Source organism: Leucoraja erinacea, chromosome 1 (assembly GCF_028641065.1).
Source record: "Leucoraja erinacea ecotype New England chromosome 1, Leri_hhj_1, whole genome shotgun sequence".
Taxonomy (NCBI): domain Eukaryota; kingdom Metazoa; phylum Chordata; class Chondrichthyes; order Rajiformes; family Rajidae; genus Leucoraja; species Leucoraja erinaceus.
In genome coordinates, this window is record NC_073377.1 from 52,967,363 (window position 1) to 52,993,387 (window position 26,025).

The following is a 26,025-nucleotide window of genomic DNA, read 5'->3' on the forward strand; positions in this document are numbered from 1 at the left end:
TCCAGAACCAGGGGTCACAGTTTAAGAATAAGGAGTAAGCCATTTAGAATGGAGACGACGAAACACTTTTTCTCACAGTGGTGAGTCTGTGGAATTCTCTGCCTCAGAGGGCGGCGGAGGCGGGTTCTCTGGGTGCTTTCAAGATAGGGCTCTTAAAAATAGCGGAGTCCGGGGATATGGGGAGAAGGCAGGAACAGGGTACTGATTGGGGATGATCCGCCATGATCCATGATCACATTGAATGGCGGTGCCGGCTCGAAGGGCCGAATGGCCTACTCCTGCACCTATTGTCTATTGTGTGTATGTGTGAGTGAGAGACGTGTGTGTGAGTGAGTTTAAGAGAGAGAGAGCGAGCGAGAGAGAGAGCGAGAGAGAGTGTGTGTGTGTATATATTGGAATTGGTGGGGAGGTGGAATATTGCGTTGGGGGGACCAGCCCTCCCGTGTGAAGCTTGGACCCGATGGGTCCCACTTAGTCTAGTTCATAACTAAAACTCTCATCTTGTTATCTTCCGGTTTGCGTTGTTTTTACATTTGCGCAAAATCGGAATGCAATAGCCCTCCGATTTTTGGCCACCTTGCTCACTGTGCTGCAAATGCACCATGTTTGTTCCGATCGGTGGTTTATTTTAAAAGTTATTAAGGTTTAAAAATCTTTAAAACCGCACATGCGTAGATTGGTCTCCTCTCCTGTCAGTCACGGCCGGGACGGCGACGCCCCTTCCAGCAATGATTGACTGCCTCCGCTGTCAGTCACCGACCGCGGCCCGCCTCCCTGCCGGCGCCCACCTTCCTGGGCGCCGGCAGGGAGAGATTGAGGGAGGGTAGGAGGAGAGGGGAAAGAAGAGGGGGATGGAGTGCTGGGGGATGAGGGGAAATGACCCATCCTGCACAATTGGAGACTACGGGTGAGTGGTTGAATATTACGTTGGGGGAACGGATTGCATTGGGGGACTAGGTTGAGCAAAACTGCTGGACTTGCCTAGAATCCATTAATAAAAATCCATTCAAATTTGATCAACAGTTCATAATATAAAATCTTTACAGATCCAAGTTGACGTGCATTTCTAGCATGGTTTGGTTTCAATAATTTGTCATTTTGCATTTATATTTTGTTACTTTACCAGTTATATTATAGCAAAACTATTTAACAACCACTTAAAATACTCAATAACTAAATTACAATTGAAATCTTTTCAATTTAGGTTTATGATGCGTACAAAATAGAAAGTACCAGTGTATTTTCCCCTGTGGAACTATTCCAGAGTCTCATTCGATCATCTGTACCAATAGTTAAAAGATGAAGCCCATCACTAGTAAAGCAGAGGCCATTAGCACGTCCATTATGAGCAGTGTTGGCTGTTAAAGAAGAAAATAAATTTGTTATGAATATTTCTCCAATAATTAATGTTAGAGATCATTATAAAATCAGTACCATGTCAACATAGAAGAAATTTGATGGATATTTACAACTAAATCCTTGACCCATATTTTTTATTTTCAGGAGGATTGATTTTCAACACCTTTCAATAATTTACCAATTTTACTTTAGTTTTCCACCATTTGCAATAATTTTCACTTGTTATCTATAGGTCCCAAAGTAAATTAGGTGATCCCCCTTAGGGATGTGATAATGTTGATGAGGCAGTGAGGGGCATATTGAGGCAACCTGTCACAACTGACCACTGGTGATCACTAGTGAAAAGAACATGTGCAAATATCAGAGCTGCCAACATTGGGTGAGAGTTGGGAGTGAGAAATTGCGAGAGACCAAGCCCGATGGAGTGTAGAGACCAAGCCTGAGGGAGCATAGCGACCGAGGGGAGGGGGAGGGGGGTAAGGTGTTGGTGGGGGGTTCCCCCCCGCCCATGGTAGGGAGCTTTTGCATTTTTCAGCTTGAAATTGTGCAGTTTGGTTCATACTGTAGCGAGCCTTTTAACTTACACTTGAATGCAATATTTATGCTTTAAATTGGATTAGCTATGAATAAGGTTATGCTAAATTACATTCCTAATTACATTCTACAGTAAAGCCAGGCTCTGATCAACAGGTGCAGAACATGAATGATCTCAGTGTATTCATGTATGGAAATCAGATTATAATCAACCACTTGGTCCATGTTGACCAACCTGGGTCTCACTGCACACCTGGTACTACTCCTGACCCTGACTCCAGTTGCTTACCTTCTCTCATTCCTGATCCTGAGTCCAGCCTTACACCTGGCCCCCTATTCTACCCTGATCACAGCTGCTTACCTGCTTAGGTTCCCAGTGCTGAACACTCCCCTGGTCCCAGCTTTGACTGCACACCTAGTACTATTCCAGACCTTGACTCTGGATGCACACTTGGCCTTGCTCCGCGCCCCTCTGCACCGACAATATATCTGGCCCACACATAAAGCCCCATATCTGACCCCTTGGACTTAACCTATTACGTTCAAGTTCACAGGTGCTTATCTCATATGGTAATTTTTCATGGGGCACTTCACAGACCAAATTTTGTATAACAAAATTTGCTACACCCATTGGATTCCTTGTTATCTAACATGCTAGTTACATTGTCAAAGAAGTAATCAATTGGTTGAACACAATTTCTCATCCATAAAATTATACTAACTCAGCTGCATACGTATTCTGTTACTATTTACTTCATTTTCCTAACAAACTGTCCTGAAGTCATTTTCACCCCCAATATTTTCAGTATTTTGCAGTCTTCCTTTCAGCTGGGACTTTTCCGAAATGCAAAGTCCAATAGCTATATATTTAAGCAATATTATTCTATTAAATGTGATCTTGAGTGTACATAATATTTTCTGTGGTATTCATAACACAACAATGATATAAAGATCTTTGTTTTGATTGCACCTACCAACATGCATACATTATTACATTACAGTTAATATGTACCGAGGGCAAATTTTTGTTCCAATGCTCCCCATTCCCAAACAAAGTGATTGAAATCCAAGTGAGTTTAAATGGTATCAGAAAAATAAAACCTCTGGAATGGATTATATTCATTATGTGGTTGGTTGGAGTCAGTATCAGCACAATTACTATATTAAACTTTGAATCTTCAGATGTCTGGTTCAAGCTAAAACTACAGATAACCTCCTCGCACATTCCCTTGCAAATATCTCTGTCACTCCTTTAAAATTCAAATTCAGATTCAATTTTATTGTCATTGCACTTTTCAATGTAACTAAATGGTTTAGCCTGCAGTCATAATATAGAATAAATAACAAAACACACACTCAACACAGTTTAACATCCACCATAGTGAGTCCATCAGGCACCTCCTCACTATGATGGAAGGCAAAAAGCCCCAAAGTCGTTGTCTCTTCCCTCCTTGCTCTCCCTCTGCGCTGAGGCGATCCAGGCCTCCGATGCTGTGACCCCGCCGGGTGATGGTAAGCAAGTCCCGCGGCTGAATCCGAGCTCCGCGAATGGGCCGGGTCAAACTCCGCGGCCCGGGGTGGTCGAAGCTGCCGAAGCTGCCGCCCTCCAGTCCAGCGGATGAAGCTGTTGTTGCTCCGGAAAAACAGGTCACCAACCTGTGACCTGCAAGCTCCCGACGATGTCGTTCACGGGCCCGCGGCCGAGCCTCCGAAGTCGGGTCGGAAGTCAGGTCGCAACGCCACGACAGCCCCGAAGTCGGCCAGCCTCGCTTTGGTAAGTCCTGGCTGGCTCTGCCTCTGGAGCCTCAAGGTCGGTCCCAGCTGGAGGCCGCTAGCTCCGCAATAGGCCTCAGCACAGACGGATACGGAGATGGAGGATACGGCAAGAAAGGTCGCATCCCCCTCCCGAAGGAAGAGTCAAAAAACATGTTTCTCCCACCTCCCCACACATACACAACCAAATAAACTGAAATAAACTGTAACAACGGGACAAAAGAAAATTTTTTTTAAAAGACAAACGGACTGCAGGCGAGCCGCAGCTGCAAGGCAGCGCCGCCACTTCAATATGCCCCTTCTTTGAACAAGCTCTTAATCATCGCATCTGAATCAGTTTCTATTTGATTACACTCCTTGAGGATGTTCATCTACGTGTTCAATTAATAAAACAGCGAGATTGGGGACATTTCTATTCAACCTGTCAAATGAATTTAAGGGGGGGGGGGGTTAGAAATAGTCAGTGAGGTAAACAAACATAATAGTTGAGTGGCAAATGACAATAGTGCTACCTTCCCAATATTTAACTGAAGGAAATAATGAGTTATCAGGGCTGTATGTTGTGACAGACAGCCTGACACCTTGCATGTCATTTTAATATTACAATTATCCCATACCCCTGGATATTCCGCATTAATAAATTAAGGTTTAGTCAAATAATTACTGTAACTGTCCCACATCGGCAGTTAGTTAAATTCTGAACCTCACGGTTTTTGGTTCCTACCTGAAATAGTAGCGTTCCTAAGGGGGGAACTAATTACCGACTTAATTTACGGGTGGCATGGTTGTTGGCGCACACAGAAGCCATGACTAAGAAGAAACCAAGAAATACCTCTTAAGTAGTAAGCAGTGGACGAGGTATGTTGTTTATTTGCTTGGTTAGTGTGGTGTTGTGTTGCTGTATGGACGTACATGCATGTATTTTGTAAACTGTATTTTTATTTTGTTTGTTTTTGTTTTTTGTTACCTTGTTTTTGGCTCAGTTCTCACGGGTTGGTTGGAGCCGAAAATAAACCCCGTATTTAACCACGACCTCGGGCCTCGTGTACTACTTGGGAGCTACAATACCAATCAGGCTAATTACAAATCAATCACATTAGCCAACTCCGAAGCGCTGAGCATTGGGATCCAGACATCACGGTCACATCTGGCAGTGCTCTCTGTCTGAACCAGGGGCCACGAAGCGTTTTTGAAAGTGGGGGAACTGAGCCATCACTGATCACTTGCCTTGGGGGTATCCAGCGAGGGAGTGGAACAACCGAGTTGCGGGTGGGTGTAGGGGGGGGGGGGGGGGGGGGGGGTTTGGAGGATAGAGACTTTTTGAAATTTGATGTATTAAAATCATGTTACTTACAAAATTCTTAAGGGGTTGGACAGGATAGATGCAGGAAGATTGTTCCCGATGTTGGGGAAGTCCAGGACAAGGGGTCACAGCTTAAGGATAAGGGGGAAATCCTTTAAAACCGAGATGAGAAAAACTTTTTTCACACAGAGAGTGGTGAATCTCTGGAACTCTCTGCCACAGAGGGTAGTTGAGGCCAGTTCATTGGCTATATTTAAGAGGGAGTTAGATGTGGCCCTTGTGGCTAAGAGGATCAGAGGGTATGGAGAGAAGGCAGGTACGGGATACTGAGTTGGGATGATCAGCCATGATCATATTGAATGGCGGTGCAGGCTCGAAGGGCCGAATGGCCTATTCCTGCACCTAATTTCTATGTTTCTATGTTTTAGTGCACTGTAGAAGTATGATTTCAATGTTTTTTGTTTGAAGTATTTTTAAGAGGTAACTTTTTAAGGGGTAACTTTTTCCACACAAAGGTTGGTGGGTGTATGGAACAAGCTGCCAGAGGTGGTAGTTGAGGCAGGGACTATCCCAACATTTAAGAAACAGTTAGACTGATACATGGATAGGACAGGTTTGGAGGTATGGACCAAAAGCAGGTAGCGTAGCTGGGACATGTTGGCGGGTGTGGGCAAGTTGCGCCAAAGGGCCTGTTTTCACACTGTATCACTGTGACTACATTATACCTCCATCATGCATGAATGCTTCAAAATCAAGTGGTCGCGTTTTATTGCCATATACTCAAGCATTGAAACATTGAAAATAGGTGTAGGAATAGGCCATTTGACCTTTCGAGCCAGCACTGACATTCACTATGATCATGGCGGTTCAGTATCTCTTTCCTGTTTTTTCCCCATACCCCTTGATTTCGCGAGCCCAAGAGCTAAATGTAACTCACTTGAAAACAATCAGTGAATTGGCTTCCACTGCCTTCTGTGGCAAAGAATTCCACAGATTCACAACTCTTTGGGTGAAGAAAGTTTGTCCCCATCTCAGTCCGAACTGGCCTACCCTTTATTCCTAATCTGTGATCCCTGGTTCTGAACTCCCCCAACATCGGGAACATTTTACCTGCAGTTACAGTCAGTGAAAATCTAGCAGACAAGCAGGATGCTTTCTCCAACCACTCCCATTTGAAGGCCACTATCTTCTACTATTTCTACCCAGTGCTTGGTACCTACTTCCAGCAGCCACTGGTAGTCCTCCAGGATGCACCGTCCCACAGCCTGAAGGGCCTGTTCCACTTAGGCGATCTTTTGGGCGACTACAAGCAACAGTGGCAACAATTTTTGCGGTTGGAGGTTGTCATAGGTGTCATGAGGTGGCGTAGGTGAATGCTAGTAAAACTAGTCCCTGACAGTCGCCTAAAGAGTCGCCTCAGTGGGACAGGCCCATAAGTGCGTGGGAATAGGGTAGATCAGGGGAGCCGCAACCAGCTGCGTCACTCGTTGTCCAGCCCACTCTCCAAGTCACTGAGACACAAAAAGCCAGAGTAACAACCACCAGATTCCAAGCACCAGAGGCCCATTGATCTGTGGCGCTGCTCGATACGTGATTGGCTTTGTGGAGATCAGAGCCAGATGTCACCGTGTCCCGGCACTCAGCCCTACACAGCCCTGCTAGCCGGACAAGGTTCAGTTTAGAGATACAGCGCGGAAACAGGCCCTTCGGCCCACCAAGTCAGTACCGACCAGCGATCCACGCACATTAACACTATCTTACATACACTAGGGACAATTTACACTTATACCAAGCCAATTAACCAGTGCTTCAGTCTGACCAGAAACGTCACCCACTTCTTCCCTCCAGAGATGCTGCCTGACCCGCTGAGTTACCCCAGCACTTTGTGTCTATCGGTTTAAACCAGCATCTGTAGTTCCTTCCTACACGTGTACCTGTCCAAATGCCGGTTAAATGTCATTGTGGTAATTTCAAGTGTAGAATGAAGATAAAAGTGTTTAGTTGTCGCGTGCAGCAACATCAGAACAAGGACATTCTCAGTTGCTGCACCTTAACAGGCCGGTTAAAGCAACACACAGATACATGTAAATAGATTGATTTAGTTTACTATTGCCACCTGTTCGAGGTACAGGGAATAGCTTTTGTTGTGCGCTCTCCGGTAAATGCAAGCACCCCGTTCACAATGTATACATAAAGGAGAACGGGCGCAACATATATAATCAATAATACAATGGATTAATAATCAGTAATATTGGGTAAGCATCCCGGCATATCAGCGGAGGCCCAAGTATTAGCATTACAATTAATGTGCCACGGGTGTTGTCTGTGTGGAGTTAGCACGTTCTCCCTGTGACCGCGTTGGTTTCCTCTGGGTGCTCCGGTTTCCTCCCACATCCTAAAGACATGCGGGTTTGTAGGTTAATTGGCCCACTGTAAATTGCCCCCTAGTGTGTAGGGAGTGGATGAGAAAGTGGGATAACGTAGAACCAATGTGAACGGGTGATCGATGGTTGGCACGGACTTGAGGGGCCGAAGGTCTGTATCTTTGAACTAATTATAATATTGAACAAATCGAGACTTACCTATCGGATATGAACATGAACAATATTATCCCAAGGTTGCAGAGTATTTGAAAGGCATTTACTGCATAATCTCTGAGGTTATTCTTTGCAAAGTGAAGAGCAAAGTTCATCTCTACGAGTTTCATTTTCTGAAGTTAATTTGTAGTTTATATTTACCATCTTGCCTTTGCTTATTTGTTCCCATGATACATGAATCCAAGGCTTACATTTAAAGATGAACAAAATATCAATTTAAAGACAGATATCAACTAAATTTCCCCGATTGACTATGAATATTGATTTCTTTAACATCCCCTCTATCTCCGTCCCTCCCCCAACCGACAACTACCTGGTACTAGTTGCAAAGCCGTCTCCTTGAGTCTCATTGTGTGAGTAGGGACTGCAGATGCTGGTTTAAACCGAAGAGAGACACGAAATGCTGGAGCAACTCAGCAGGAACAGGTAGCGTCTTTGGAGAGAAGGAATGGGTGACGTTTCGGATTAAGACCCTTCTAAAGGTTTTGGGTAGAGATTCTTAGAAAGGTCACGATCAGAAACGTCACCCATTCCTTCTCTCCAGAGACGCTGCCTAATCCACAAAGACTAACGGCAGCGGCGCAACGCTTCCGACGCCTCCGACGGCCCAGGACTCTTGCACTGCTCCATGGCCAGAGCTGCAACGAGTGACTCGCCAGCCCGGCAAACACTTGCCAGCCCCGGCTTCCCGTCCGCATCTGCCCCCGCCGCTTCTGCTTCCATCCCTCCTTCAGCCCCAGCTCTCCAACACCCGCGGCCCATGCACTTGATATGAGTTTTGAAATTCACGTTGACCACAGAATTTCTCACACCAGAGTGTGAGAATTTGGCCAAATACATGATTCTCATACTCAAAGCGTGAGAGTTGGCAGCCCTGAAATATTCAGCATGACACAATAGACTCCTGTTACGTTGACTCATGTTATTGGACTGTGAACAGAGTCCAAATTGTAAATATAGCATAGCAAACAGTGGGATTTAACATCAGCAAGAGTGACACATTACCACAAAGAAAGGGTGGTACCATTTAAAAGTATTGGGATACCATCCGCCCCCACAGATGTAACAAAATATATCACTAATTTGCGTTCTAGATTAAGATTGCAGGGGAAAAATTAAATGAGATGGCTTGTATTAAAATAACGAATATATCTTATGGAGAAAAATACTATAAGCTTATTACCTGACTCTGAAGATGATTTAGCGATTTCACCATTGTGCTGGTCAAGTACAATTAAACTTCCAGAAGCATTCCGTATATCCCATAACCTAACTTTGCTGTCGGCACTAAGAGAAAGATAATTTGAAAAAATCTTTAGAAATGTACATCAACAGTCACCATGGAATAATTTGTAGCATGGTAGAAAAGTACATAGGATTACCCACAAAATGATTCAGTCAAGGTCTCCTGAATATTTCCTGCAAGAAGTTGAACGTCGGCTAAGTTTTCACAAATAGAAACATAGAAATTAGGTGCAGGAGTAGGCCATTCGGCCCTTCGAGCCTGCACCGCCATTCAATATGATCATGGCTGATCATCCAACTCAGTATCCCGTACCTGCCTTCTCTCCATACCCCCTGATCCCCTTAGCCACAAGGGCCACATCTAACTCCCTCTTAAATATAGCCAATGAACTGGCCTCAACTACCCTCTGTGGCAGAGAGTTCCAGAGATTCACCACTCTCTCTGTGAAAAATGTGTTTCTCATCTCAGTCCGAAAGGATTTCCCCCTTATCCGTAAGCTGTGACCCCTTGTCCTGGACTTCCCCAACACCGGGAACAATCTTCCTGCATCTAGCCTGTCCAACCCCTTAAGAATTTTGTAAGTTTCTATAAGATCCCCTCTCAATCTCCTAAATTCTAGAGAGTATAAACCAAGTCTATCCAGTCTTTCTTCATAAGACAGTCCTGACATCCCAGGAATCAGTCTGGTGAACTGTCTCTGCACTCCCTCTATGGCAATAATGTCCTTCCTCAGATTTGGAGACCAAAACTGTACGCAATACTCCAGGTGTGGTCTCACCAAGACCCTGTACAACTGCAGTAGAACCTCCCTGCTCCTATACTCAAATCCTTTTGCAATGAAAGCTAACATACCATTCGCTTTCTTTACTGCCTGCTGTACCTGCATGCCTACCTGCAATGACTGGTGTACCATGACACCCAGGTCTCGCTGCATCTCCCCCTTTCCCAATCGGCCACCATTTAAATAATAGTCTGCTTTCCCGTTTTTGCCACCAAAATGGATAACCTCACATTTATCCACATTATACTGCATCTGCCAAACATTTGCCCACTCACCCAGCCTATCCAAGTCACCTTGCAGTCTCCTAGCATCCTCCTCACAGCTAACACTGCCCCTCAGCTTAGTGTCATCCGCAAACTTGGAGATATTGCCTTCAATTCGCTCATCCAGACCATTAATATATATTGTAAATAGCTGGGGTCCCAGCACTGAGCCTTGCGGTACCCCACTAGTCACTGCCTGCCATTGTGAAAAGGACCCGTTTACTCCTACTCTTTGCTTCCTGTTTGCCAGCCAGTTCTCTATCCACATCAATACTAAACCCCCAATGCCGTGTGCTTTAAGTTTGTATACTAATCTCTTATGTGGGACCTTGTCAAAAGCCTTCTGGAAGTCCAGATACACCACATCCCCTGGTTCTCCCCTATCCACGCTACTAGTTACATCCTCGAAAAATTCTATAAGATTCGTCAGACATGATTTACCTTTCGTAAATCCATGCTGACTTTGTCCAATGATTTCACTACTTTCCAAATGTGCTGCTATCCCATCTTTAATAACTGACTCTAGCAGTTTCCCCACTACTGATGTTAGACTAACTGGTCTGTAATTACCCATTTTCTCTCTCCCTCCCTTCTTAAAAAGTGGGGTTACGTTTGCTACCCGCCAATCTTCAGGAACTACTCCAGAATCTAAAGAGTTTTGAAAGATTATTACTAATGCATCCACTATTTCTGGAGCTTGTAATCTCTGTGAGATTACAAAATAGAGGATCTTGTAATCTCTTTCCAAATTTAGGATCAGTGAAGCCAATTACATCATTTCACTGCAGAATCAACCAAAATTAAATGACTCATCATGTCACGTGTTCTGGCTTGCAGGCATATTTAATCACTGAATTAAATAACCGAACTGTGACAGGAATTCTCTCCTGCTTTTCAAGTCCATGTGCAAATAATTTGAGCCATCCTGGAAATTTCAAGGAGGGTGTTGAAAGTACTTAAGATCGGTCATGTATACGTGTTATGAAAACGGATTGGTATATATTGGAAACTGCGGAGAATATTGTAAATTTTAAGAAAAATAAAAAGATTAGGATAATTATAGTTAAAAGTAGAACCAAGAAACTGCAGATGCCGGATTACAAAAAAGACAATATGCTGGAGTAGTTTAGCAGCTCAGGCAGCATCTTTGAAGGACATGGATAGGTGACATTTTGTGTCAGGGGGTTGTGTGGGGGGAGAGGGGTGTGTGGGCGGGGTGGGAGAGGGGTGTGAGGGCGGGGAGTAGTGAGCTCGGAGAAAAGACGGGGGAAGAACCATGGGGGACCAGAGGGATAGTGGGTGGAATTGGCGGTGCGGTGGGGACTCACAGCAGCCACTGGTCGCTGGTCGTTCTCCTCCGCCGGGATCAGTCTCCTCTTTCCGTTTGGTGACATCGGCGACATTTCCGACTGGGCCGGGCTGGATCTCCGACACTGGGCTGGGCTGAGGCTGCGATGCTGGGGCTGCGCGGGGCTGGGTCTGCGCCGGGCTGGGCTGCGCGGAGCTGGGCTGGGCTGCTTCGGGTGCCTCCGAAAGTCTGGTTGGAAACCTCCGTGGGCCAATTCTCAGCTCCAGGAAAGATGCAATGGCGCAGGAAGGGGCAGACCGTCCCGGGGAGTGACAGGGGAAGAGACTAATCCGCGCAGCACTGACTGGCAGAAGAAGAGATCGATCTGCGCACACGCGGTTTTGAAGATTTTTTAAATCTCGCAAATTTTGTCAACATTCAACCGATCTGGATGAAACTTGGTGGACTCACAGCACAGGAGAACGGTGAGTGAACTGGCAAAAATTCGTAGCGCTATCGCAAGCTGCTTTTGGAAACACCGCCAAACCGGAAGATAACAAGATCAGAGTTTTAATTAAGTACTGGACTCAGTAGGACCCGTAAGGTCCCAGCATCACACGGGAGGGCTGGCCCCCCAACAGAATATTCCACCTCTCCACCAATTCTAATATTTGCAGCCAGGGGGGGAGGGGGCTTTCTGGAGCGCTAGTATGGCTGTTGTGGGCTGAAGGGACTGGTTTCAAGAGGGCTAGTATGGACATTGTGGGCCGAATGGATTCTTGGACGCGGCTCAATCACTCAAGCCTGTTGTGCTGGCAGCTCACTCACTCACGGCTGGTGGGCTGGCAGTTGACTCAAGGCAATTCCTTGAAATTCCATTTCAAGCAGGGTGCAAGGCCACCAAATTCAAGTGCAGCTTCATACCATTTCAAGCAGGGTGCAAGGCCACTAAAGATAGCGAGTCGTGACCTTTCCCTCCTCCATCTTGCAGAGACTGAGCCACGGCCACAATTCTGGGTTTTATAGTCCCTCCCCCCTCCCACCAGAAGAGGCGTGGCCGTCATGGCTTGATTGACAGTAGAGGGAATCAACATTTTTAAAACAATAATAAATCTTTTATTTTTCATCGATGGGAAAACTCCTAGGCACCTGATGAGCAGAGGGGGACTGAGTAACATGACCAAAAATCACAGCGTGGTAGCGTTTTTCTAAAATCAAAATAAAGCGCAAACAGGAAGTGGTCAAGATTAGACTTTTAATTTTATAGAAGGCAAGGCAACTTTAATTAGGCAAGGCAACTTTAATTAGGCAACACAGCTTTAGCATTGCCAAACCAAAGTCAACACAGCTTTAGCATTTCAAAACCAAAGGAGAGGGGGGGGGAGGAGAGAGGGGGGGAGAGGGGGGGGGAGAGAGAAGGGGGGGAGAGAGAGGGGGGAGAGAGAGGGGGGGGAGAAAGGGCCGGGCTCTTTGTACTTACTTCGGTGGCGCTGGTGCCAGCAGCCTCCACCTACAGCCCGGTATCTTTTTGTTTTTTTGTTTATTTTGTTATGTTAAAAGTGTATTTTTTTGTGTTTTGTGTTTTTATGTGGGGGAAGAGGGCACGGTGCGGGGGATACCGTCCTTCCACCGCTTCCTGGTGAGGACGCGACTATTATTCGAGTCGCGTCCTCCCCCCCCCCACAGCGGCCTACCTACCTGGATTGGCGCGGCCTTTCCTGCCGGGATCGACCGGAGCTCCAGCAGCGGCGCCACAGCGCTGGAACATCGCGGGGCTGGCGATGCCTTACCGGGGGTCGCCGTCTGGAGCCCGGAGTGCTGGACCTGCTGCACCAACATCAAGGAGCTGCGGTTTGCAGAGCTACCAACGCGGGCGGCGCTGATGGACAGCGCGGGGTCCTGTAACTCTGCCCAGCTCGGCCTGTGGACTCAGGAGCGGCAGACTCCGGCAGCGGGAGGCGGCTGATCAGAAGGTCCAGGCCGCTGAGGAGGAGGATGCTCACCGTCGGGGCTCGGCGTCAGCGTTCCACCAGCCCAGCGTGAGGGCCTGAACATCGGGCCACCCGGGGCGGCGACTGCAGGTGCTCGGAAGGCCCCGACTACGGATGGACACGGAGGGGAGGCTGGCTGGACTATGGTGCCGTCCTCACCTGGGTGCCATTTATGTTATGTTGTGTTGTGGACTTTTTGTGTTTGTGCTTTTGTTAAATTTTTAATTCAATTTCAATTTTATTTTTTTTAATATGTTTTATTATTTATTTATTATTTATTTTTATTATTTTTCTTGTGATTTTTTTTAACGATACTGCTGTACTGGAAATTCATTTCGTTGTCTCAAAGTGAGGCAACGACAATAAAATTTGAATACAATACAATACAAAGTGACTCGCCGTTTAGGTTGCCCGGCGGCACTTTGGGTGGCTAATGGCACCCGGGCAACCACTAATTTTGAGCCCTGAAAGGCAACACAGCTTTAGCATTTCCAAACTAAGGGCAACACAGCTTTAGCATTTCCAAACCAAAGGCAACACAGCTTTAGCATTTCCAAACCAAAGGCAACACAGCTTTAGCATTTCCAAACCAAAGGCAACACAGTTTTAGCATTTCCAAACCAAATGCAACACAGCTTTAGCATTTCCATACTATGTTTTCAAACCAAATTAACCGGGTCTCCCTCTCCCCCCTCCCTCCGCCTGTGTGTTTGGGGGGGTGGTTAGTGTGAGTGTGATGCCGCAGCCCCCCCCACCCCCGCAAATGCCATTGGGGAAACAGACCCAACGGGTCTGCACTTGGTCTAGTATATTACTGAAAGTCTGATCTTGACCGCTTTTGGCCCACTGTGCTGCGATTTCCGAGAGAATGTCGACACCTATGGCCATCATTTTTGGCCACCTCACTCAGTGCCCATGTCTGCCTTCGTGGACCAGAGGATTTTTCCCATCGATGAAAAAACAAAGAGATATTAATGTTTTTAAAAATTTCACCATTCTCTCTGCTGGCCCTGCTGGAGGGAGGGTGAGGGACTATAAAACCAGGAAGTGGTGTGCCTCAATCAGTCTCTGCAAGATGGAGGTCACATCTCTCTGAGCTCTGAATAACTCTGAACACTTGTCTACTCAACTGTGAGTGCCCTTAATGTGGTTTGAAAATATGGTTGGTTTGAAGTAAAAAGACACTGCCTGCAAATGGTTGTTTGGGGGGTTGAAGTAAAAAGGCACTCTCTCTCTCCCCCCCCCCCTCTCTCCCTCCCCCCCCCCTCCCCTCCCTCCCCCCCCCCCCCCCCCCCCTCTCTCTCCCCACTCTTTTTCTCCCCCTCCATCCCCCTCCCCCACCCTCCCTCTCCTCCACACCCCCCTACCGCCTTCTCTCCTCCCCCCCCCCCACCTCTCCCCCCTCCCCTCACCCCTCACCCTCACCCCCCCCTCTCCCCCCTCACTCAGCACCCCCTCCCTCCACCCTTCTCTCTCTCTCTCTCCCCCACCCTCCCTCCCCTAAACCCCCTCCCCTCCACAGCCCCAACCCTCTTTCCCTCCACCCTCCCGCCCCCCTCCCTGCTCCGCACCCCTCCCCCTCCCTCACCCCCCTCTCAGCCCACCTTCTCTCTCCCTCACTCTCACCCCCTCTCTCCTCCCCTCCCCTCTCTTCCCTCCTCCCCCACCTTTCCCCCCTCACCCACCCTACCTCTTCTCTCCTCCCCTCTCCCTCTTGCCCCTCTCTATGTCTCTGCCCCTTCTCTCTCTGCCCTCACTCTCTACCCCCCCCCCCCCCCCCCCCCCCCTCTAGATGTGACTGCAAGTTGGGGGCTATGCGTCAGTAGATAGGGTGGTTATGGGGTAAAAGGAGCAAATTGATAATATTAATATAATATCAAGGGGTAATTAACATGTATGCGGGGGGGGGGGGGGGGGGGGGGGGGGGGGGGGGGATAGTTAGTGTGTGTGACGCTGCATGCTGCCTCCCCCCCACAACGGGTCTGCACTTGGTCTGGTATATATATATATAAATACAATGACAAAACAAATCTGGGAGATATAAAAAGCTTTCACCCTTTTTACATTACTGCATCATCAAAGTTATCTCTGTTATCATTTAGAGAAAAATGGAATGGAGAAAGTTGTCCGAGAAGCTGGCAAAAAATGAGTTTATCATTTTGCGAACTTATTAATAACTTTAAGGAATTTTTCACACATTATCAGGAATATGTGGGAATGCTAGATATAAAGAGATAATCAATAAGAACATTTACCTTGCTGTTACTAGTATATGTTCATGACGTGGTGACCATTTCACAGATAACACCTCACCCCTGTGGCCTAAGGGAGAACATGGGTTTGATAGGTGGGGGAGAAAAAAAAATTAAGGAGCACATAAATCATCCATACAGTCAAATGGATACAGTACAGAAACAATCTCCTCTCCTCATTGGGTCGATGCTAACAATCCATTTACACTGATCCGGCATTAACCTCATTCCCCCCCCCCCCCCCCCCCCCCCCCCCCCCCCCCCCCCCCCCCATATTCTAATTGACTATTCCCAGATTCTACCACTCACTTACACACTATGGAGAATTTGCAATGCCAATTAACCTACCAACCCACAGGTTTTTGGGCTATGGGAAGAAACTAGTGCGTCCAGCACCCGAGGTCAGGATTGAACCCAAGTCTCTGATGTAAACAAACAGTGGCTCTACTAGGTACACCACTGTGCTGCCTTAGATAAGTACTTATTTTTTATTTTGATGTTTATTAAATAAGACATTCCATGTTGCAATCTGAAAGAGAACCAATGAATTATTTTGTGTAGGAAAGAACTGTTGCCAATGCAGCACATAAAAAAAAGAATACAAACATGACAATAATAAAGAACTTTAACATAACCATATAACAATTACAGCACGGAAACAGGCCATCTCGGCCCTACAAGTCCATGCCGAACATTTTTTTTTTTTTCTTTCCCCTTAGTCCCACCTGCCTGCACTCGTACCATAACCCTCCATTCCCTTCTCATCCATATGCCTATCTAATTTATTTTTAAATGATACCAATGAACCTGCCTCCACCACTTCCACTGGGAGCTCATTCCACACCGCCACCACTCTCTGCGTAAAGAAGTTCCCCCTCATATTACCCCTAAACTTCTGTCCCTTGATTCTGAAGTCATGTCCTCTTGTTTGAATCTTCCCTATTCTCAAAGGGAAAAGCTTGTCCACATCAACTCTGTCTATCCCTCTCATAATTTTAAAGACCTCTATCAGGTCCCCCCTTAACCTTCTGCGCTCCAGAGAATAAAGACCCAACTTATTCAACCTATCTCTGTAACTTAGTTGTTGAAACCCAGGCAACATTCTAGTAAATCTCCTCTGTACTCTCTCCATTTTGTTGACATCCTTCCTATAATTTGGCGACCAAAATTGTACACCATACTCCAGATTTGGTCTCACCAATGCCTTGTACAATTTTAACATTACATCCCAGCTTCTATACTCAATGCTCTGATTTATAGAGGCTAGCGTACCAAAAGCTTTCTTTACCACCCTATCTATATGAGATTCCACCTTCAAGGAACTATGCACGGTTATACCCAGATCCCTCTGTTCAACTGTATTCTTCAATTCCCTACCATTTACCATGTACGTCCTATTTTGATTTGTCCTGCCAAGGTGTAGCACCTCACATTTAACAGCATTAAACTCCATCTGCCATCTTTCAGCCCATTTTTCCAAATGGCCTAAATCATTCTGTAGACTTTGGAAATCCTCTTCATTATCCACAACACCCCCTATCTTGGTATCATCTGCATACTTACTAATCCAATTTACCACACCTTCATCCAGATCATTGATGTACATGACAAACAACAAAGGACCCAACACAGATCCCTGAGGCATCCCCCACAATGGTTTCCATTGAGGGATGGCACTAAGTCCAGTCCCATCCCCATGTCCACCCATAGTCAGGCCTATTGAGGCCTACGCAGTCGCCGCTATGGAGGCCCGATGTTCCAGGCCGTTCTCGCCGGGTGATGGTGCTCCGATGTCGGGAGAATCCTCTCGGCGGCTTGGGACACCTGGAACGGCTGCTTCCTTACTCGAGACCGCGGCTTCTGAAGCCAACAAGGCCGCGCCGGTTGGAGCTCCACTACTGGCAATCTCGTCGCTAGATCCCAGGCTCCCGATGAAAGTTCAGCGCTGCCACCCGTGGCTGGCCGCTCCGCAATGTTTTTAGCTCATCGGAGCTCCAGCGCGGCGACCCGGGCAAGGCATCGCCCACTCCTCAATAGCGCTCCAGCGTTGTGCCGCCGCCGAAGCCGAGGTTCTGGGTGGTCCCCTCAGGAAAACGCCGCTCATGGCCCGCTGGTAGGCGGCGAGGACGTGTCGATGGTGCAGCCCGGAGAAAAGCAGCCTCTCCGACCAGGTAGGGACCCTGAAAGGTGTCCCCCCCCCCCCCCCCCCCCCCCCCCCCCCCCCCCCCCCCCCCCCCCCCCCCCCCCCACATAAAAAAAGACTAGAACTCCATAACAAAAACACTTTAACTAACTAAAAATAAAAAAGAGATGAAAAGACGGACAGCTGCAGGCTGGGCAGCCATATCATACAGGACGGCGCCCTAAAGGCCTAGTTGGACTGAGCAGAGGAGTTCAGCGAAATTATCACCAAATTAACCAGGGAGTTGTGGAGGGAATGGTGTCTGTGAAAAGCAGAAAAGGGTAGAGATGGGAAGATGTAACTTGTGATGGATCCCAGAGGTGGTGGTGAATTATTTAGATTTGATGATTAACTAATTTTATTATTACATTCACCTTTAGGTTTATTATTTTGTAGAACCATGGCCTTCACCCAAAGAGTTTGCCTTTACCTTATGTCCTACAAGCATTTGTTTTTTATTGCATCAAAATATTATTGCAATTTAATTTTTAGGCTGTGGCATTAAACATTTCGGATAAAGGGCTATGTTTTAATTTTCAAATATCTTTTTCTTCATTGCCAGAAGCATATAAATCCTATTGCCAAAATGATTTTGTTAAAAATATTTTGATAGTAGATACCTTATGTTATGAACTTTTACTGGTTTCAATAAATCTTCCAAACAGGCTACAATAATAAAGCGCGTTGAAATCACGTGCAATTTCATTTAGATGAATGGTCTGCAACATTAACTATTTCTCTCTCTCCACAAATGCTCCCTGACATGATAAATATTTTCGTTTTAGTGCTGTCCAGCTGACAAAAGTCAGATTGCACTAACACTGTATAAGGAACTAATTTTAATCTGATTATCAATTCTTAGATTTCTGGTTAAATACTTACCCTGCAGAATGTGTGTGCAGGATCCAGATTTAAGATCACACAGCTGTACTTTAGGATTCTTGGTACCAACTGAAACACAGAAAGCAATAAGCCATTTGTTTAAAGAAAGTAATCCCATAGTAATTCTTCTCACTGAATATTTCAAGTCCAATATCAATTAATAAATACATGACTTGAATGTTCTCTTTAATATCTCCCCTGTCTCCCTTCAATATCTCCCACGATTGAATGGCAGAGTAGACTTGAAGGACCGAATGGCCTAATTCTGCACCTATTACTTATGACCTTATAACATGACTCGCTCTTCAGAATGAATGGCTGAGCAAGTTATTTAATTTCTGAACAAGATATTGGTGAGTAAATACCACTTGACAGCACCCTTGTTGACAAAATTAATCATTTTTGTTATTGATTCAAAGACAACAAATGGTACAACTGACCAGATTTATTTGTCATGGCGAAGCCAACCTGGCCAGGTTTCCATTTTGTCAAGTAGATGTCTGTGTCATAGCTGTAATGCAACAGTTTGGTTACAGAGAAAAAGGGAGCTCTATGGTTAGGAAATTGACAATGTGCTGGTAGTTCTTTCCCAGCTGTCTCATCCCACAATTCCATTGACTCCATCTACACTTCACACTGCCTCGGCAAGGCCACTAGCATAATCAAGTACCAATCTCACCCCGGTCACTCTCGCTTCTCCCCCCTCCCATCCGGCAAGAGTTACAGAAGTTTGAAAACACATACTATCAGATTCAGGGACAGCTTCTTCCCTGCTGTAATCAGGCAATAGAACCATCCTCTCACCAACTAAAGAGCAGTCCTGACTATCCATCTACCTTATTGGAGACCTTCAAACTATCTTTGAGTCTGAAGAAGGGTCTCGACCTGAAATGTTGCCTATTTCCTTCGCTCTATAGATGCTGCCTCACCCTGTGAGTTTCTCCAGCATTTTTGTCTACCTTCAAACTATCTTTAATCAGACATTACTGGACTTATGCACTAAATGTTATTCCCTTTATCCTGTATCTGTACACAGTGAACAGCTTCATTGTAATCACGTATAATCTTTCCATTGACTGGATAGCATGAAGCACAAATCTTTTCACTGTACCTCGGTACACGTGATAATAATAAACTAAACTAAAGTTCCATCATAGGTTTCATCCCAGCCTGAGGTTCCTCAAGAAATGAATCTCTGGGGAGCACTTAGTAGATTATTTTAATCGGAAAAAAAAAATAACATTGCAAACTACCTTGCTGTATTATACAACAACATATAATTATACTAACCAGCTATCAGACAGTGTTTGGTTGCAATTGGTGACATATGATGACAGTAGACTGTTCCTTCAAAGGTAAACACTTCAGCAGGCTGTAAAATAAAATGTGTTTTATTGATTTTCTAAAAAATTCACTCAACTCTTCACAAAGGGCATTGTATGAATAGAAAGCAATTTTAGATTATGTGAAAAAAAATTGCAGTTGAAACAGTATTTCACAATTTCATTTCATTGTCATACAAAACAATACTGCGATACTTCTGTAATGGGAAACGATTTCCATGCTTCAAAAACTGAATAGGATTTTGTGATTTTAAGGACCGCACGAGTTTGCCTTCAATTCACCATTAAAGTGAAAGCAGCTTCTGGACTATTGATGTGCTACAGAAACGTGGGAATCCAGAGCTTGCTGTGGATCCCTGTTTCTCTGCAGAAGCTGCTGCTTTGCCATTCCGTTACATTTACAATCCAATATTCCAAAATCAGTAACAACAATTGTTTACAAATTATTATTATTAAATGGCTTATAACATGTATAAATAAGCTTTCCGTCATGAGGGCAGTGGGCAGGTGCTATAGACCTGCACAGGTAGATGCTCCCGCCCCCATAAGTCTCGAGCAGATGGGGCTCATCAGCCTGGGAAGGCGGTCCATCTAGGAGAGGGAAAACTCCGATTTAAAACCTCCATTGCTTTGTGGTCATATCCATTCATGGAAAAGGCTCCTGCAGTAAACCTCAAGAAAATCTGGAGTCAGAGCCCCTAAGGTAGTTTGTCGTTGTCTACAACCTCGCTCTGGCAGCTCCTGCGACGGCACTGGTGCCAAACTATAACGGCCCTGCTATCCCTTTGGATCGATCAGCAATGTGGAGAGGGGTGACGTGCTGCATGGGCAACAGCCTGTCCTCCATATGACATCACCCAGGCTTGCATCCGACCACACATCACCTGCAAACTAGGATGCATCACCCATCACGGGGCTACTACTAGACATAGTGCATAAAAACTTTGCTATTTCAGAAAAACTACTTTTAAGTACTTAATATTTCATTAAATAAAGTTCATATTAATAATATGAATATTAATATGAAAAGGATGATGGCGATGAACACTGTAGTTGATATAAAAGCCTGGTGTATGTGTTGCTGATGTTTAAGTGGTCCAGTACAGATTGGAGAAGCAGTTAGGCAGCATCTGCTAGAATTGTGCCGATAGAAGTGGATCCATGTCAATATTGAGGCAGGAGCTGATTTGCATCAAAACCAATTCTCGAAGCACTTCATCATAATGTACGTGAGTGCCAGTGGTCGGCAGTCATTAAAGCAGGTCATCTTGTTCTCCAGTATTGAGAACGTAGCCAGGTAAACTATTAAAGTTCACACTAGAAAAGGATCTTTTGACATCAACATCGGGGACTGAGATCACAGGGTCGTTAGGTTCTGTGGAGGCCCCATGATCTTACATTGTTGTGCTTCTTTTCGAACCAAGCGTAGAAAGTATTGAGCTCATCTGGGAGTGATGTTTTACTGTCACTTGAGCTACTTGGTTTCACCTCATGCAAGTCCTGCCACAGTTGTCAAGCTCGAGCTGCCTGAGTCTCCAGTTTACTCGAAAAGTGTCTCTTTGCATTTTGGATGGCCTTCTGGAGATTGTACTTGGACATGTTGTACGACTCTGGATTGCCTGACTTGAATGCCGCAGGTCTGGTCCTCAGTAGATTACGGATCTCATGGATCAACCAAGGCTTATAGATGGGGAACAATCAGATGGTGTTGGCACCAACGCACTCCTCCACACATCTCCTTATGAAGTCGGCAATAATGTGGCATCTACTACCCACTGATTCTCCTGCTATCCGCCTTATACCCAACTTTAGACTTGAAGTTCTGTTTATCTGTTAATTACATAATCAATCTGTACTCAGTGTAATGATGGAGCCAACACAATACAACAGCAAATCAAAAAGACAGAATAAAGATTTATCACCATATATTCTCGTTCATAGAATATCCTTGTAGAAAATTAAATGGAAATTTTGCTTGTAAAGAGCAAAAACAAAGGAAATAAAAGAGAGTCAAGCACATTTGGATGGGCTAGCACTTTTCCTGTGGTTAGTTTAATAGCTGCAAATGAATGGTCTGAATGGAAACAATATATCTGAAATTGCTTTGTACTGGATAGTTTTCTTGTATTTTCTCTCAAACAACAACAAAATACAGAAGCTTTCAACAGTCACATAGAATTATATCACCATCATCGCACTGAATGCTTTTAGCCAACTAGCATGGAGCAGAGGCCAAATCTGAGTTCTACCTGATTTGAATACCTCTGGTGTTGCTGTTTTATTTTCAAGACTTGAAAATCACTTATTTCCTGTATTTCCAAAAATCTCTCCTGTTTATTGAATCTCTGATATGTAACTTCTGGATGCAGAATCCCTGAAAGCTCTACTTCCTCATTGGTATCTGATGACCCCTACTGGTTCTATTTGTATTGACAATGCATATCAACAGGGAAAAGATCACACCTGTCATACCAACCAAATTCACCTGCAGGGGGGGGAGAGGGGGGGGGAGGAGAGGGGGGAAGGGGGGGGGGGGGGGGGAGGGGGGAGGGGAGGAGGAGGGGGGGGGGAGGAGAGGGGGGGGGGGGGGGGGTGAGGGGTGAGGGGGGGTGGGGGAGAGAGGGGGGGAGAGAGAGAGAGGAGCGGGAGGTGAGGGGGAGGAGGAGAGGGGGGGAGGTGAGGGGGGGGGAGGAGAGGGGAGGAGTGGATGGGGGGGAGAGGGAGAGGAGGGGAGGAGGGGGGAGGAGAGGAGGGGGGAGGAGAGGAGAGGGGGGAGAGGAGAGGGGGGTAGAAGAGAGGGGTAGTGGAGAGGAGGAGAGGAGAGGGAGGAGAAGAGGAGAGGGAGGGGTAGAGGTAGGGAGAATGAGGAGGGGGGGGGGGGGGGGGGAAGAGAGTGCCTTTTTACTTCAACCCAAACCCAAACAACCATTTGCAGGCAGTGCTTTTTTACCTCTAACCATATTTTCATTTTCAAACCAAATTAAGGGTACTCACAGTGCTGTAGACATTTGTCAGTGTCATTCAAAGCTCTGATTGAGGCACACCACTTGCAGGGACTGATTGAGGCACACCACTTGCAGAGACTGATTGAGGCACACCACTTCCTGGTTTTATATTCCCTCCCTCTCCCTCCTCCAGCGGGGAATGTTGTAAAAACATTAATATCTCTGTCAATTTTCATCTACAGGAAAAATCCTTGGCATACATGCGGCGGAGGGGGGCTCTGAGCGAGGTGGCCAAAAATGATGGCTGTAGGTGGCGGCGTACTCTCGGAAACCGCAGCACAGAAAGCCAAAACCGGTCAAGAACAGAGTTTTAGTAATATACTAGACCAAGTGCAGACCGTTGGGTCTGTTTCCCCAACAGCGTTTGCGGGGGGGGGGTTGGGGAGGGTGAGTAGGGGCTGCGGCATCACACTCAAATTAACCACCTCCCAAACTCACAGGTGGGGGGGGAGGGTGGGTGAGAAGAGGGGAGGGAGGGGGAGGAGGAGGAGGAGGAAACATGACAGATTTGGGAGGGAAAGGAGAGCGGGGTAGGGGGTGAGAGAGGGGGATGGGGAGAGAGATGTGGGGGGAGGGGGGGGATGGGGAGGGGGGGGGAGGAGGGGGAGAGGGGTGGAGAGAGACGGTAAAGAGTGGGGAGTGAGAGGGAGGAGGAGAGGGGTAGGGGGAAGGGGGCAGGTGGAGAGAGGGAAGGGGGTGGGGTAGAGAGGGAAGGGGGGTGAGGGAGAGAGGGAGAGGGTGAGGAGAGGGAGAGGGGTGAGGAGAGGGAAACATAGAAATTAAGTGCAGAAGTAGGCCATTTGGCCCTTCGAGCCTGCACCACCATTCAATATGATCAAGGATGATCATCCAACTCAGTATCCTGTACCTGCCTTCTCTCCATACCCCCTGATCCCTTTAGCCACAAGGACCACATCTAACTCCCTCTTAAATATAGCCAATGAACTGGCCTCAACTACCTTCTGTGGCAGAGAATTCCAGAGATTCACCACTCTCTGTGTGAAAAATGTTTTTCTCATCTCGGTCATAAAGGATTTCCCCCTTATCCTTAAACTGTGACCCCTTGTTCTGGACTTCCCCAACATCTGGAACAATCTACCTGCATCTAGCCTGTCCAACCCCTTAAGAATTTTGTAAGTTTCTATAAGATCCCCCCTCAATCTTCTAAAATCTAGCGAGAACAAGCCAAGTCTATCCAGTCTTGCTTCATTTGAAAGTCCTGACATCCCAGGAATCAGTCTGTTGAATCTTCTCTGTACTCCCTCTATGGTCTGTTTCCCAAACAGCGTTTGCGGGGGGGAGTGAGAAGAGGGGAGGGAGGAGGAGGAGGAAACGGGATAGATTTGGGAGGGAAAGGAGAGCGGGGTAGGGGGTGAGGGATGGGGAGGGAGCTTTGGGGGAGGGGGGGATGGGGAGGGAGGGGAGCAGGGTGGGATGGGGAGAGGGGGGTGGGGGGGAATACTTTCTCTTTATACTTACCAGCAGTCTATTTGTATCCCATATTTTCAACGTTTTATCGAAAGAGCTTGATGTAAACATGCCGGTGTCGCAAGGATACCACTGAACCGTCTCCACGCTAAATTTGTGCACATGACCATGCGACCTTTAAAAATATAATTTGTATATATATTATTTTATATCAACAATCACATTTAAAATGGCATGGTTAGCACATTATTGATAAAATGTTCTTACCTGCCCACTGTACAGATTGCCTTGCAGGTATACTGTAGCTTTTTTGTGGCATTCTCCAAATCGTATATTGCAATAACACCATCTGATCCACCAGACAACATGCTAAAAGTATAAACAAGATTTAATAATAGTAGAATAATGCAACCAACTCAGTGTGTCTGGACTAAAACTAGAAAAGTTGCAGTATAGGCACACTGTAGCTGTTTGTGCTATTTCAAGAACATTACATTTTAGTTTCAAACAGGATGCCTATCCTGCCCTTCATAGTTTGCTCATCCAGTACCATATAGATTCCAATTCTTAAAAGTATCTGGTAGTTTCCTTGGAAAACAAGTTACAACTTGAAAATTTATGGATGAAGATTTTCCTGTCAATGACCACAGTGGAGCAGCGGTAGTGCTGCTGCCTCACAGCACCAGACCTGGGTTTGATCCTAACTACGGGTGCCATCTGTGTGGAGGTTGTATGTTCCCCATGTGACCGCGTGGGTTTCCTCTGGGTGCTCTCCCACATCCCAAAGACATGCAGGGTTGCAGGTTAATAGTCTTCTGTAAATTGCTCCTAGTGTATAGGATGCAAAAGTGGGATAACATAGGTTAAGTGTACGGGTGACCAATGGACAGCAATGGTAGGCTTGTGTTCACATTGTATCTCTAAACTAAACAACATTTTCATGGACGTGTGAAGTCAGAATGATATAGCATGGACACAGGCCTTAAAGCTAAATGTCTATGCTAATCATCAAATCCCATACACATTGTAAAATATCCTCTCATAACCCCATCAACTTCCCCATTCCCCAATCTACTAGCGGTGAGTCGCGGAGTAGCCGAGGCCGGAGAACCACGAGTTGGCGCCCATGACCGACGGAACACGTAGCTGATGGAGCCTGGCTTGGTGGAGCCTGCGGCCAAGGTCGATGCCCGCATGGCGCGAGACGACGGACCCCACGGCTGGGGCTTGGGTCAGCACGCCACGGAGGCGTCTGGAGAGGACCCGGCAGCGATTGTGGAGAGGTCGGTCTGGCGATGGGGGCGCCGACTGATGAGGACGAACCACGTGGAGTGAGGACGCCGCTGCCAAGGGAAGGAACAAAGGAGGACCCAGCGTGGGGGGGCTACCAGGAGGGAGGGGGGAGGATAGAACAAAGGGGGACCTGGTGCTGGGGAGGGAGAGTTAACAAAGGGGGACCTGGTGCAGGGGTACTTTGTAACTTTGTTAGCGCCCTTTATGGGCAACTATTTGCATACCTTGGGTATGCAAGCAAAGAATTTCACTGAGACTTGTCACATGTGACAAAGTATTCAAATCAATTTGCATTGTGATAAGACCCTTCATTAAGAACAATGTAGACATTTCATCTTTTGATTAATTATTTAAATAAAATGTGAAAAATTACAAATATTGAAACCCGAGGTAAAAACAGACAGTGCAGAGGAAAAACCTCATAACATCACTGGGGAGAAAAGTTAGTGATGCATTTTCAATTGACTCTTTTTGAGTTCTTCATGGTTTTTCCACAATTTAATAT

General features: G+C 46.3%; 1 protein-coding gene across 1 annotated transcript in view; it reads right to left on the reverse strand.

Moving 5' to 3' along the window:
• ercc8 (excision repair cross-complementation group 8) overlaps nt 1-26,025 on the reverse strand; it is a 51,571-nt gene that overhangs the window by 7,980 nt on the left and 17,566 nt on the right. The window contains exons 3-9 of the mRNA XM_055634825.1: nt 24,495-24,596; nt 24,279-24,402; nt 19,742-19,823; nt 18,452-18,520; nt 15,391-15,457; nt 8,750-8,853; nt 1,234-1,358 (exon numbers count right to left, since the gene is read on the reverse strand). Coding sequence (XP_055490800.1) covers nt 1,234-1,358; nt 8,750-8,853; nt 15,391-15,457; nt 18,452-18,520; nt 19,742-19,823; nt 24,279-24,402; nt 24,495-24,596 — 673 coding nt within the window. The remainder of the gene's footprint in view (nt 1-1,233; nt 1,359-8,749; nt 8,854-15,390; nt 15,458-18,451; nt 18,521-19,741; nt 19,824-24,278; nt 24,403-24,494; nt 24,597-26,025) is intronic.